Genomic DNA, 16,144 nt, shown 5'->3' on the forward strand with positions numbered 1-16,144 from the left:
ATTGGGCTAATTCACTTAACATATCAATAACATATCCTAAAGCATCCACTACACAGGGTCTTAAGACCTGTGTCACTGAAGAAAGTCACTTTGGGCCCTATTTATTTACATTTGCATAATGTTAAACAAAGAAACACATTAGATTGAGTACTGAGTACACCTCCCTTTGTTTAGGCTGATTTTAAAGTGAAATTGATCATGACATTTACCTACAGTACCTTCAGAAAGTATTCATACCCCTTGACTTATTCCAAGTCTTGTTGTGTTACAGCCGTAATTCAAATAAAAATCAAATCAAATTTTATTAGTCACATGCGCCGAATACAACCAGTGCAGACCATACAGTGAAATGCTTACTTACTAGCCCCTAACCAACAATGCAGTTTAAAAAATACGGATAAGAATAAGAAATAAAGTATCAAGTAATTAAAGAGCAGTAGTAAAATAACAATAGCCAGACTATATATAGGGGGGTACTGGTACAGAGTCAATGTGCGGGGGCACCGGTTAGTTTAGGTAATATGTACATGTAGGTAGAGTTATTAAAGTGACTATGCATAGATGATAACAACAGAGAGTAGCAGCAGTATAAAAGAGGGGAGTGGGGCATTGCAAATAGTCTGGGTATGTAACGGATCTCTTCGTCGTCTGACGACGAGTATGAAGGATCGGACCAATACGCAGCGTGTACGTGTCCATGTTACTTTATTAGCAGTGAACACACGAAACAAAATAACAAAGTGAATGGAAGAAACAAAACAGTTCCTTATGTAAGGTGACATACACTAAACAGAAAACAACTACCCACAAATCATAGTGGGAACACAGGCTACCTAAGTATGGTTCTCAATCAGAGACAACGATTGACAGCTGCCTCTGATTGGGAACCATACCAGGCCAAAAGCAGAAATACAAAACATAGAACAAAAACATTGAATGCCCACCCCAACTCTCACGCCCTGACCAAGCTAAAACAGACATAAAAAAGGAACTAAGGTCAGGACGTGACAGGGTAGCCATTTGATTGAATCTCATTTACATAATATCTCATTTACATAAGTATTCACACCCTGAGTCAATACTTTGTAAAGCCCCTTTGGCAGCAATTACAGCTGTGAGTCTTTCTGGGTAAGTCTGTAACACCATGCTCAAACCGCACGCATAATAAGGTCTATTACCACGACCGACCGACCTCAGTTAATCTTTCAATCACCCACGTGGGTATACCCATGTGCCAGCTCCTCATTGGTTATCTGCTTCTATAAACCAATGAGAAGGGAGAGGCAGGATTTGCACCGCGTTCAGCGTCACAAATATAACTGACTTCTATTTTAGCGCTTGGCAACACAGACGCTCGTTGGCACGTGCGAGCAGTGTGGGTGCAATGATTAAATAACATGTAGGTGTAACTTTATTTTGCAACGCTCGCGAATGCGACGCGAGCGGAGTTGGCAGCATGTAAGAGCTTTCCACACCTGAATTGTACAATATTTGCACATTATTCGTTAAAAAAATATTCAAGCTCTGTCAAGTTGGTTGTTGATCATTGCTAAACAGCCATTTTCAAGTCTTGCCATAGATTTTCAAGCCGATTTAAGTCAAAACTGTAACTAGGCCACTCAGGAATATTCAATGTCGTCTTGGTAAGAAACTCCAGTGCATATTTGGCCTTGTGTTTTAGGTTGTTGTCCTGCTCAAAGGTGAGTTTGTGTCACATTCGTTGAAAGGATCGGACCAAGACGCAGCGTTGTATGCGTACATATTCTTTTAATAAATGAATCCCGAACAAACCAACTAAATATAACAAACGAAACGTGAAGCTATACAAAATAGTGCTGACAGGCAACTAAACATAGACAAGATCCCACAACTAACAATGGGGAAAATAGCTACCTAAATATGATCCCCAATCAGAGACAACGATAAACAGCTGTCTCTGATTGGGAACCATATCAGGCCAACATAGACATACAAAAACCCTAGATGACAAAAACCCTAGACATACAACAACTAGAGTACCCACCCTAGTCACACCCTGACCTAACCAAAATATATAGAAAACAGAGAATCTAAGGTCAGGGTGTGACAGTTTGTCTCCCAGTGTCTTTTGGAAAGCAGAGTGAACCAGGTTTTTCCTCTTGAATTTGGCCTTGCTTAGCACTATTAGTTTATTTTTATCCCCCAAAAAACGATATGGTCCTTGCTGATGACAAACATACCCATACATGATGCAGCCACCACCATGCTTGAAAATACGAATAGTGGGACTCAGTGATGTGTTGTGTTGGATTTGCCCCAAACATAACGCAATGTATTCAGGACATAAAGTTAATATCTGAGCCACATTTTTTGCAATTTTACTTCAGTGCCTTATTGCGAACAGAATGCATGTTTTGGAATATTTGTTATTCTGTACAGGCGTTCTTCTTTTCACTCTGTCATGTAGGTTAAAAACAAAATGTGGACAAAGTCAAAGGGGTGTGAATACTTTCTGAAGGCACTGTAAAGCCTTAAAGTGTCCATTTTTATTCCAAAATGGCTTCTTTGGATTCATTAGGCTTATATCACATTGCATTGTGAATACCCGTAGGTAAGGTTCAGCACAGGGATTCTTGACAGCGGGGAAATGTACATCCCTGAGATACACAGGTTCTGGCCTATCTCCATATGCATATTGTACAAGAACTCACTTCTTATAAGTTCCATTCATTTTGCAATACACACTCTGCCTGTCTGGCACTCAGACTCTCCTCCCACCTCTGAATCTATTTTGAACGACAAGAAAAAAAGTAAATCATTAATCAGCGTGCTATTTGGACAGGCTCCCTCATCGGTGATAATCAACAGCACATGCTCACTGGACTGCCCCTAAAGCCTCTAATCAGTACACAAAGAGATAAAGATGCTCTTTCTCCTTTGCCAATACTCAGAGGCCCTGTTAATGAATGTGTTATGCCCCAGTATTTAGGTCAATTGTAGGATATTGATTTTTTATCACAAATCTAAATTTGAGTTAGAAATAGCATTTGGAAGAAATCCACTTGATAAGCCGCACCCCAGAAAAGTTTAAGTGAAACACTAATTCTGGCTTATTCTAAAATTGTGGCCCTCCAGATTGTTCAGACTCTTGGCCAGGTCATAATCCGACCGAAACCCAATTGAGATGGTTTGGGATGAGTTGGACAACAAAGTGAAGGAAAAGCAGCCAACAAGTGCTCAGCATATGTGGGAACTCCCTCAAAAAGCATTCCAGTTGAAGCTGGTTGAGAGAATGCCAAGAGTGTGCAAAGCTGTCATCAAGGGAAAGGTGGGCTACTTTGAAGAATCTCAAATGTCAAATATATTTTCATTTGTTTAACACTTCTTTGGTTATTACATGATTCCACATATGTTATTTCATAGTTTTGATGCCTCCACTATTATTCTACAATGTAGAAGATAGTAAAAATAAATGAATGAGTAGGTGTGTCCAAACTTTTGACTGGTACTATATCTAAAATGTTATATTGGGATGCAAACTCAAAATTGAGTACATTTCAACCATATATATCTGACATGGTACATGTGTCTTCTTTTTTAACCATGTGTGTATACTTTTGTTTCAAAGTAGATTTGTTTAAGAATACCAAGAAACACTCTGTGTGACCCTGCTTTAGCCCACTGCAGTAAAAGGTTTAAGACACAGCCCAGACAAACTCATAAAAGTTTATCTCAGCTGGTAATCACAACATTTTGAGGTACCGCAAATGAAAAATTGTGATGATGCTCATTGACATTGTAGGAAATGATAGGGAATAACCAATTGCGACGAGGCATCACCAGTTAGTTAGTTGACCCACTTTTCCTAGGCAGTCATTGTAAATAAGAAGTTGTTATTAACTGACTTGCCTAGTCAAATAAAGGTAAAAATAATAATAATAATGTTGAACTCTTATTGAAACACATGAAAGTCTGCTATGGACCCAGAGAGTCAGTGATCCTACATTTGGGTGTTTGTTTACTAAGCAACAGCTTAAAATGATTGAGTTCAAAAGAAGAGGTAGGACCTCTGTTAGCATTCTTCAAGTAGCATGAGAAAATCACTTATTCCTTTTATCAGTGTTTAAAGTTAATATCGGTGTATAAATATGAAACGTAGTGGTTTATTTGAAGTTTGAGCTTGCTTTTCTGTTAACTTGCACTAAAGATGAGGATGCATAGTTGTGACAATTAAAGGGCAACTCCGCCACTTTTCAACCTCATATTCATTATCTCCAGCTCCAAAGCAATGTCTACATACATGTGAAAACAGTGCGTTTCTATGATCTGTGGTCAAAAATATTAGAAGAAAGGGCCTAAAAAAATGCTTCTCTGTGACTTCACATGGTAGGATTAAAAGTAAGAAAAACAGTGATTTTCCAAACCTGGAACAATTTTCTAGCCAGAGAGAGCGTATCTTCTTGCTGCCCACATCACAATCTCATAGTGTTTGAAGATCAGGTGTACATTTAAAAAAAACTTTTGATGATGTCACTGGGTAGAACTTTTTAACATTTATATTTTTTTCTACAAAATGTAGAAATGCAAAGTTTTCACATATGTAGACACTGGTTTGGTGCTGGAGATAATGAATATGAGGTTGAAAAGTGGCGAAGTTGCCCTTTAAGCTAACAGCTATGCAAATGACATAAATATCCAAAAACTTGTTTGTGGATATTTTGGATAGTTTGAACCTCTACAGATGTGTTCTATCAAAAGGAAGTGTTACTGTGGAAGCGTGACCAAGACTGTTAAGAGTTCACTGGGACTGTGAGACAGTAAAAACTGAAGAATGACTACACGTGGCGATTTGGCCCTGGAGACAGCCACTTTTGGCAGTGGGAAAAAGCCATCTGCCTGTGTTAGCCTTCCCATTGAAGAGTAGTAGCATGCAAGAATGGGAGGAGAGAGAGCGCGAGAGAGAAACAGAGAGAGAGCGTAATGCCAGAACATGTTAAAGAACCTAAAAAAGTACAATTTTATTAAATACATAAAACTAAGAATGGGTGTCTTATGAGATGGATATCGCTAAGCTTCTCTTCACCTGAGGAAGATATTGAAACATTTGTGCGTTTAAAAAGTTGGTGAGTTATAGCGGGTCTTTTTTGTGGAATTTTCAGTATTCTCATGTTTCTTCCTAAGCACCTATCATTAATTATATTGATATGCCGAATGCATATTTCACCCAGGACCGAATGTGCTGTAAACGACCGGTTGGGGAACAAACATTTTCGTAAGCAGTATAAGAAAGAGGATACTTATTATATTGACAATGGGAAAACTTTGCCTAGCGTCCTCTAGTTCTGCACACACACAGCCCTGAACACAAAGGCCAACATGGCACGTGGGGAAGCAGCATCCCACTGCTGTGTATTTAAAGACCTTGAAACGGCAGCTCCACCAGTTAATGATTGGCTAGTGCAGTGAAAGTGGGCACTTACAATGTTGATTCTTATTGGAAACCACAAAAGCCTTTGGAGTCATATCTCCAAGCTGACATTAATGGTATAGGCCTGTGTCTAAAGAGACAGGTTAATTCATTTTTTGTCTGGTGCAGAAGAGATAGACTGCAAAAACACACACACGCACACACACACACACGCACGCACGCACGCACGCACGCACGCACGCACACACACACACACACACACACACACACACACACACACACACACACACACACACACACACAGTATTCACTCCAATGGGTCTGCTGCCATTAGTTTATTTACTGACACATCAACAGATTCCAAGGGATCCTTGTGTTTGCCTTAAAATTGCTTTTTGAATTTGTCTACATTTTATGGTCGTTCTAATTCTATGACAAAGCAAAGAAATAACCCTCTCAGCAGTCCTGCTCCTGTCTCTTTTGTGGCTCCAGGGAGTCACACTGCCTCCCCAGGGACACCACTCTTCTTGTGGGTACGTCGGCGGCCAGGGCTGAGTCCCACCAGCTGTACTCGGGCGAGAGGACACAGGTGGGCCTGCGGTTGATCAGGTAGCGGTTGAGGTAGCTCTCCTCCAGTCCACGAGCACTCAGCCCCTTTTCCTGGTCCTGGAGGATGAGCTGGGAGCAGGCCTGGGCCATGGCGTACACATCAGCGCACAGACCCCCGTACAGCTCCGACGTGTAGTAGTAGTCGCCCTCGTCCTCCTCCACGTGCGCCAGCGAGGCGGGCTCGTGCTCGTACGGGAAGGTGTGGCGGGGCATGCCGTAGAGCTCCGGGTGCAGCGCGGCCACCAGCTCCCCCAGGATCTCAGTTCCCACCGGGGCCACCAGCTCCTGGTCCACGTCCATGCAGAAGACGTACTCCACCTCGTGCCTAACCGGCTCTTTAATGGCAGCCGCCAGCAGGGCCATGCGGCCCTGGGCCAGACGCTCCCAGCCGGGCATCTCTGCCACAGGGACCACCCTCAGCTCTCTGCCAGGGCCCAGCGGGGTCGGGGGATCCAGGGCGCGAGGGCTGTCCGTAAGGACGTAGTAGACCACGGTGTTACCGGGCAGGAAGTAGAGCTCGGCCGAGGAGAGGAAGCGGCGTAGGAAGTGGCCGTAGGGCCCCACGGCGAGCGTCAGCAGGCCTGTGCGGACACTGCGGTGGGCAAACTCGGCCCTCCGCCACGCTGAGCCGTCAGAGTCGCCCCACACCAGAGGAGCGCCCCAGGATGTCTCCAGCGGGAGGCGCTGTTGCTGTTCCTCCACACTGCCCACCACTATGTCTCTGACCACACTTCCTGATTCCGCCTCCAGAGAAAGAGGAAGAGGGTGCGTGTCCACCTTGAGCACTGTTCTCCTCCATCTTAAAAAGTCTGAGGAGAAAAAAAGTCAACAATTTGTCAACCATGTTCATAACGTGCAATTTATTCACTTTTACAGATGAATTACATAGAAACACATCAACTATACGATAGGAACAAATCAAATATTTAGTGTGAGTGGTTCTATTACAATGTGAAGCAATAGGAGCAGTGCACTTTTCTAATGAAGTTTAGAATGTATTGAGTTGGTCTTAATTATCTTCATCTGTCCATATTACCACAGAATGTTTGGAAAGACGTGTCACCGAATTGTTTGTCAGTATCGTATTTTCTTAGCAGACTGCTGAAAATGGCTGAAATGAAGGGAACTACTTTTAGACACCACTCAGGGCAAGTGAGGTTACAGCACGAAAGGTACCCTGACAAAAACAAAAGCGTTCTCCACTTCCTGAGCACAGAATGTGACGAGAGAACAAATACTGATGTAACACTTACATACGAGCAGAGATAGGAGCAGACAGTACAGGACCAGCTGCTTCTTGGTCACTCTGACTGACCCTGTTGGATATAACACAACATAGCCTACTGGTTAACTGACCTGGGGCTGGTGTGTACGGACACGCACGCACACACACACACACACACACACACACACACACACACACACACACACACACACACACACACACACACACACACACACACACAAAACAAAATTACCACACTGGTTCCATCAGCCTAGAATACACAGTAATGGATCTGTGGCCCTTTTGAGTCAAAGTGATTGAGAACATACATTCCTGTCTTATTTACTGAAGTGGGCTAAGTCAGGGTCACACAGAGTGCTTCTTGGTAGTCTTAAACAAATCTATTTTGAAACAAAAGTATACACTTCACACACATGGTTATGGGCTTAAAAAAAAGAAAACACCTATACCGTGTCAGATATAGAGTTGAAATGTATTCAATTTTTGTACACTATACTTTACAGTTGAAGTCAGAAGTTTACATACACTTAGGTTGGAGTCATAAAACTTGTTTTTCAATCACTCCACAAATTTCTTGTTAACAAACTATAGTTTTGGCAAGTCGGTTAAGACATCTACTTTGTGCCTGATACAAGTAATTTTTCCAACAATTGTTTACAGACAGATTATTTCACTTAAAATTCACTGTATCACAATTCCAGTGGGTCAGAAGTTACCATACACTAAGTTGACTGTGCCTTTAAACAGCTTGGAAAATTCCAGAAAATGATGTCATGGCTTTAGAAGCTTCTGATAGGCTAATGGACATAATTTGAGTCAATTGGAGGTGTACCTGTGGATGTATTTCAAGGCCTACCTTCAAACTCGATGCCTCTTTGCTTGACATCATGGGAAAATCAAAAGAAATTAGCCAAGACCTTAGAATTTTTTTTTAGACCTCCAGAAGTCTGGTTCATCCTTGGGAGCAATTTCCAAACACCTGAAGGTACCACATTCATCTGTACAAACAATAGTATGCAAGTATAAACACCATGTGACCACGCAGCCGTCATACCGCTCAGGAAGGAGATGCGTTCTCCTAGAGATGAACGTAATTTGGTGTGAGAAGTGTAAATCAATCCCAGAACAACAGCAAAGGACCTTGTGATGATGCTGGAGGAAACAGATTCAAAAATAAAACGGGACCTATATCGACATAACCTGAAAGGCCGTTCAGCAAGGAAGAAGCCACTGCTCCAAAACCGCCATAAAAAAGCCAGACTACGGTTTGCAACTGCACATGGGGACAAAGATCTTACTTTTTGGAGAAATGTCCTCTGGTCTGATGAAACAAAAATAGAACTGTTTGGCCATAATGACCATTGTTATGTTCAGAGGAAAAAGGGGGATGCTTGCAAGCCGAAGAACACCATCCCAACTGTGAAGCACAGGGGTGGCAGCATCATGTTGTTGGGGTGCTTTGCTGCAGGATGGACTGGTGCACTTCACAAAATAGATGGCATCATTAACAAGGAAAATTATGTATTGAAGCAACATCTCAAGACATCATTCAGGAAGTTAAAGCTTGGTCACAAAAGGGTCTTCCAAATAGACATTGACCCCAAACATACTTACAAAGTTGTGGCAAAATGGCTTAAGGACAACAAAGTCAAGGTATTGGAGTGGCCATCGCAAAGCCCTGACCTCAATCCCATAGAATATTTGTGGGCAGAACTGAAAAAGCATGTGCGAGCAAGGAGGCCTACAAACCTGACTCAGTTACACCAGCTCTGTCAGGAGGAATGGGCCAAAATTCACACAACTTCTTGTGGGAAGCTTGTAGAAGGCTACCCAAAATGTTTGACCCAAGTTAAACAATTTAAAGGCAATGCTATCAAATACTAATTGAGTGTATGTAAACTTCTGACCCACTGCGAATGGCCCTACTATTATTCTGACATTTCACATTCTTAAAATAAAGTGGTGATCCTAACTGACCTAAGACAGGGAATTTTTACTTAAATGTCAGGAATTGTGAAAAACTGAGTTTAAATGTATTTGGCTAAGGTGTATGTAAACTTCTGACTTCAACTGTATATAGATCACAGAAGACTGAAATATAACAAAAACATTTTATATAGAAACACCAGATTTTAAGCAGGTTTTTGAAATAATGTTGATTAGTTATGAAATGATGAACAATATTAATAACATTCCACCCATGAGGCCACTAGATGGCGATTTGGTAATTTCGCTGCAGGAAAGGGCTACAGGCCCAGTGCAGTCAAAAATGTGTTTTATATACATTCCCACACTATGAGCTTGGAATAATACTGTGAAGTTGCGAAAATTATGATTATGCCCTTTTAGTGTAACAGTTGTTTGAACAGCCTACCTGAAAATGCAGCCTGGTGACATCACCTGGCAGTAAATTAGTTAATAGACCAATAATCAATCATTCAATCAAATGTATTTATAAAGCCCCTTTTACATCAGCCAATGTCACAAAGTGCTATACAGAAACCCAGCCTAAAACCCCAAACAGCAAGCGATGCATATGTAGAAACACGTAGAAGAAGATAGAAGATAGTTCCAAAACTCTCTGCCATTAACAGCTAGTTTTCAGTTTTCCCCTCCCTGCTCAGAACACTCTCAGACAGTCCTAGCAAAATTATTGTTTAAGAAATGGTTATTTTCTCTTTGCTAAAAAGCAATTTTTCTTATTTTAGAGTAAGGTACTTAATTGTTACGTGGAAATGATTTGATATTGAGATAAAAACAGCTGCATTGGGCCTTTATGTACACAGCTTACAAATGTCTCAGTGGCTCTGAAAATGAAGCATTGATGAGGGAAGAAATGTTACAAGTCCAGGTTGGGAATGAGAAGAATGCACTTACACTTTGGAACCGTGACAACTTGCAATTCTTTTAGTAGTGAAAGTCTCTCTCGGTATCATTACAGAATTTGTAGGCTGTGTCACCCAAGGCTACTTTCTAAATGATCCTGCTTCATGTAGGCCTACCATCGTGTCCTGAAAGTCTTGTAGTCAGTGAGCTACCAAGATCGTATCTATGAAACAACTGTGTTAGATCCAAAATATAAAATCAGGACACCAGGATTGTGTTCATTAGGGGACACAGTAGAAACACTTTGGCAATAGAAAATGAAAACAAGTGTTTCTTTTTGGGTTTCCTGTTTCACTCTGTTTTGCAGCGTTTTCTTCTGTTTCTTCTATTTCTACTGAACAGGTTGATTGCTTCGGATAGAACAGTATGAGGTTAAAACATGAACCAAAAAAACATCTCTCACTCTCCTCCATTTCGCAATTGGAAAAACCATGACCTGTTTACCAATTGCCTGCGATGTGAGGATTCACAGAGAGGGGAAAGTGAGGTATAGAGAGAAATAAGGAGAGAGAGAGGGGGAGAGAGAGATGAAAAGAAGAAGTGAAGGTGCCTTGATGGATAAGTTGGACTGACCTGAGAGCAGTTTGCAGAGTGGGAACAGCACCATGTTCTGGACAGACAAGAAGCGGCAGCAGGACCTGGCTTTGGGCTGAGGCCTGGATAGCTGCCAGGATACTCCTATTCTGTCTCTCTCTCTCTATATATATATACATATATATATATATATATATATATCTTTCTCTACGTCTAGCACTTTTTAAGATATCAATATTGTCTTTCTCAGTCGTCTTTCTCCGTTGTTTTCCTCTCTCATATCCCAGTCCCTTGTCTTTCCTCCTCTTTCTTTTCTCCCCCTCTCTTTTCACTCTTTCCGCTTCAGGATTCTGGAGGCTTCTCATCTGGAGCATGCCCAAAGCAACCAGATGTTTTGGGAATCTGGGCAGATGGGATGAGTTTGGAAATAAGATATGGAGAGAAAGCAGACGAGAAGGAGTGGAAGAGGGGAAATTAGAGTGGAGGGTGCTTTCAAATGATACAACATGAGGCCTTCATTTAATTCTTTACAAGAAAACAAATGCATAAAGGTTGTGGTAGTCTTAAGATAAGAGAGGTGGGCTAGTAACCTGAGGTTTGCCTGTCTGAATTCCAGTGAGCTGCAGAGATCTAGCCTTTTGGGGGCCCTAAGCCAGATTGTGTTGCAGTTCAAGTTAATTTCCTGAAATTCAAAAGAATGTGCCATTACTTATGCCAATTGATTGGATAATGTGACATATGGTAATTTCATAATAATAATAATAACGCATACATTCTCTCTTGTTATTATTATTCATGGTTTTCCATCTTGGATAATGGAGGATCAAGAAAGCCTTTCTGTTTTACATCATAGTGTCAGGTTAATCCTTTTTATAACATGAAGATGGTCATCACAATTATCAGTGATCAATAGAAATCTAAAGATTCTCATTGCTCTCCCTCAAAGATGAAGTTGGAAGAAGAACTAAATGAGACAGACAGGCTGCCAGAAATAAGAAGACAACGACAGACTTGAGGAGAAGAGGAAGGCATCGAGTGAATCTGAAGAGAAGCTAAAAGAGAAGAACACAACTGTGGAGGAGAGAAATAATTTAAAGATGCACGCCAGAATCTTAAGCTCAACAAATTCGTAATGTATTGCACAAATTGGATTTGTACATATCACACAAATTGCAAAATTCGTAACATATCACACAAAATGGATGATGGAGTACAGAATTGGATGACATAGTATACAAAAAACAGGGACCCGTTTTGGCTAGTGAACACCTCTTTCAAAACTACTGGCTGAAATTACACAAACGTTAGAAAATGCATCTTTATGGCCACAGAGGGCAGCCTAGAAAAAAACCACAAAGCATATTTACGGCCACAGAGGGCAGCCTAGAAAAAAACACAAAGCATCTTTACGGCCACAGAGGGCAGCCTAGAAAAAAAACGAAGCATCTTTACGGCCACAGAGGGCAGCCTAGAAAAAAACACAAAGCTTCTGAATGAGGACATCAAATACCTTCAGGAGAAAGACACGCAACTGGATGATATGACCAAGCAAGTGAGAGAGAATGGGAGACTACTGGAAAACACTATTAAAGAGGTGGAGAAAAGTAAGAGACAACTGGAGGCACTGGGGAAGGACCTGCAGGACAAGAACAACCAAGTAGATAACTTTAGAGTCCTACTGCAGGAAAAAAATACATTAAACTAGAAGCCAGGAACCACAGACTGGCAGAGAAGGACAACCTATTGGAAGAGAGCGATAAACAAGTGGAGGATGTCAGCAATGAAAATGTATAACTGGGTAATATTATTTCAACAATTTCATCACCATCTTTACTGTACAGTGTACGTTCCTCAACCAGGTTATGGAAGTACCGGTAGACTCTCCTCAATGTTACCAATACGGTTGAACATCACCTCATACTTTCCATCTGCCTAATATTTCTGCCTAATGTCAGTTCTCCGCTGTCATTTCAGCTAAACAGGTACAGTGCATTCGGAAAGTATTCAGACCCATTGACTTTTTACACATTTTGTTACATTACAGCCTTATTCTATATTGGATTAAATTGTTTATTTTTTCCTTCATCAATCTACACACAATACCCCATAATGACAAAGCAAAAACAGGTTTTTAGGAATCTTTGCCAAAAACAAAACAAAAAACTAACGTAAATATCACATTTACATAGTTATTCAGACCCTTTACTCAGTACTTTGTTGAAGCCCCTTTTTCAGTGATTACAGCCTCAAGTCTTCTTGTTTAGGACGCTACAAGCTTGGCACACCTGTATTTGGGGAGTTTCTCCCATTCTTCTCTGCAGATCCTCTCAAGCTCTGTCAGGTTGGATGGGGAGCGGTGCTGCACAGCTATTTTCAGGTCTCTCCAGAGATGAATCAACAAGCCTTCCTTCATGACCTGGCCTCTGTAAATTGGTATAGAATAAGCTTGATCCCCTCTGTCGAATACGCTTGGACCTTCGGTTTGGCATTTTCAGTGGTATTGTTAACAAACACGCCCCATAAAGAAAAAAATAATTAAAAACAGGTTCAGCCCCTGGTTCGACCGTGATCAGGCAGAGTTACTCCACCTCAAGAATTCCATTTGGCGAAAAGCTCGGCACACACATACTCATGCTGACTGGCTATATTTCAGGCAAAGGAGAATAAGTGCACTCAGGCTGTCCGAAAGGCCAGTGGCGATTTTAACATGTAAATCTTGGTGGGGCAAACAATAAATAAAGTGGGATACATGCCAGCAAAGCCACTGCACAACACAACAATAAACCATAAATTAATTGCCCTAAAACTGTGACTAACAGTGGCCATAAACTGTTAGGGCCTATACATAAAGCTGTTCCAACAGCAGTCCTGACATCTTACCACTGCTACACCTGGCTATCAGCAGAGCCTTGTCTGGCAGCGAAACAGTTCATTCAGCCTCATTTACTGCCTTTAAAAAAACAGACTGTAGTTGATATGGCCTACTTGCTTAAACAAATGTGGTTTCTAGTGACAATTGAGATGTACAAACTATGGCATAAGGGGACGTAATTTCAATTAAGACATTAATTAGCCAGCTAGGACGGACATAGTCAATATAACTATTTGTTTAGCACTTTTGAAATGTACAGCGACAGAATTCAGAACATGGGCCGTTCTTACAGTATTCTTCTTGTACACCAAGTCAGAACCATAGGATAAATAAAGGGGGTATATAAGCAGACAATGAAAGCTCTTACAATATTTGATGATTACATTTCTCTAAAACAGGTTATAGGCTACATGTGCACCACCAAGTCAGAACAGTAGGTGAAATTGAGAGGGGTAAATAGACCAAATTATTAGGCTGAGGCACATGGGCTACTAACTATCTTTCTACACAACATAAACTTAGTATTACTTTCTTAGTTACGATATACATATCTACCTGGTATATTACATCATTTATGCAGCAGCATACAATACATTTTTGGACTCACCTTGTGCTGTGCTCACTAGAATTAGAAGGTGGTGCTGTGGTCCTTTGTGGGCAAATTTTGTCATGAAAGTCTGGCATTCTCTGTATTTATGGTGCATTCAAAACAACTTGGAACTTAAAAAACAAGGTTTGATCATGATGATGTCATTGATCTTCAGGTCGTACCTCTAGAAAGAGCCCAAATTTACAATTCCGAGAAGGATGACCGTGCAAAACTTATTTTCAGAGCTCGTTTATTCCCAAAGTCCAGTTTTCGCATTTCCGAATTAACTGTTGTTTTGAGCGAGGCACAAATCATGCTTCATTGACAGCTATAACGACACAGGGTGAGACCCAGATGCAGACACACGAGGCAGATAGTTTGAGTCTCTGATATTTATTAAACAACAAGGGGCAGGCAAGAGGCAGGTCGAGGACAAGCACAAGTTCATAAACCAGGTCAGAGTCCAAACGGTGCAGGGCGGCAGGCAGGCTCGAGGTCAGGGCAGGCTGAATAGTCAGACAGGCGGGCTTAGTATCAGGGCAGGCAAAAGGTCCAAACCGGGAGCACTAGAAAAAACAGAGACTAAGAAAAAACAGGAGCTTGGAAAATCACGCTGGTAAGCTTGACAAGACAAGACAAACTGGCAACAGACAAACAGAGAACACAGGAATAAATACACTGGGAGTAATGGGGAAGATGGGTGGAGACACTCACAAAGACAGGTGAAACAGATCAGGGTATGACAACAGCATGACCAATGTTGAGTGTTTATCATTTTAAACTTGGAACAGAGACCCTTAATCCGAGATTTGGGTCCTCATAGCCACTCCACTGAATAGCAGGCTAGTGATTGCTTTGCAATTCTTGCAGTTAACCGCTGTCACTGATTCCTGCCAAACCACTCATTGTTGAATTTGCGATTTCCAACTTGTTCTGTAATGTTTATGTCCAATGGGTGATTAGCACCAATACGTTGTATCTATAATTTCTCTTCATTATTTCTCTTCATATGACAAGGATTAAAAAGGATTTGCCAGTAGATTCTCAACTTGATTCATGATGATGACTGCTAGCTAAGATTTTGAAAGTATGATGTTGACATGATCAGTCCAATCAAAGCTACTGTACATATAATGTGATTTGACATAATTTTTTCTATGGCCAATGACCTTTAGCCTTCTTGGATGGGCACTTCTAATGTAACTCAGGCAGCATCCATGGGGATAGAATTTTGTAGCTCTACCCTTAGACTTGGCGGTGACGTAGTGTCCCCATGAGTGACAGAACACTGAGCCAATCACGGCGCAACGCTCCGTATTTTCTACTGGCTTTCCCCACCACAACAGAAAGCACTGAGCTAGGCTGGAAGACCTGCATTTTGGAGAAACCTTACTCAAGAAAACATAAAATAGACTATGTTTGCTTTATTATCTCAATGATACTTATATATTTTTTTGTTGCTAAAAATGTGGGTCTCAAAACAGGTGGGGGTCAGGATGGGTCGCCAATGCGAAAGGCTAAAGCTATAGTTACTTTAAGGAGCAGTTCTTGCTCTGTGGGTTTAACCCTAAGAAGTTCTGGAAAACGATGAAAGACCTGGAGAATAAACCATCCTCCTCACAGCTGCACATGTCCCTTAATGTTGATGATGTGGTTGTTACTGACAAGGTGCACATGGATGAGTGTCACGACTTCTGCCGAAGTCGATGCCTCCCCTTGTTCAGGCGGTGCTCGGCAGTCGACGTCACCGGTCTTCTAGCCATCATTGATCCATTTTTAATTTTCCATTGGTTTTGTCTTGTCTTCCTACACACCTGGTTTCAATCCCATTCATTACCTGTTGTGTTTAAACCTCTGTTTTCCCTCATGTCTTTGTCAGAGATTGTTGTTCAGTATTCGTGTTGTTTGTATTGGTGCGCGACGGGTCCTCGTACCCACTTTGTTTTATTTATTGGTTTTGGAGTAATGTTTGTTTTCAAGTTATTAAACAACTCCATTCCA

At 41.4% G+C, this 16,144-nt stretch overlaps 1 protein-coding gene across 1 annotated transcript; it reads right to left on the reverse strand.

The window, feature by feature from the left end:
• Positions 1-522: 522 nt before the first annotated feature.
• LOC115143597 (globoside alpha-1,3-N-acetylgalactosaminyltransferase 1-like) lies at positions 523-11,014 on the reverse strand. The gene is made up of 3 exons (XM_029684098.2): positions 10,722-11,014; positions 7,270-7,332; positions 523-6,825 (listed from the first exon to the last, which is right to left on the reverse strand). Exons 1-3 carry the CDS (start codon positions 10,753-10,755, stop codon positions 5,864-5,866), a joined length of 1,059 nt encoding a protein of 352 aa, XP_029539958.1. The 5' UTR covers positions 10,756-11,014; the 3' UTR covers positions 523-5,863.
• Between the last annotated feature and the right edge of the window lie 5,130 nt (positions 11,015-16,144).

Source organism: Oncorhynchus nerka, linkage group LG15, assembly GCF_034236695.1.
Source record: "Oncorhynchus nerka isolate Pitt River linkage group LG15, Oner_Uvic_2.0, whole genome shotgun sequence".
Lineage (NCBI taxonomy): Eukaryota > Metazoa > Chordata > Actinopteri > Salmoniformes > Salmonidae > Oncorhynchus > Oncorhynchus nerka.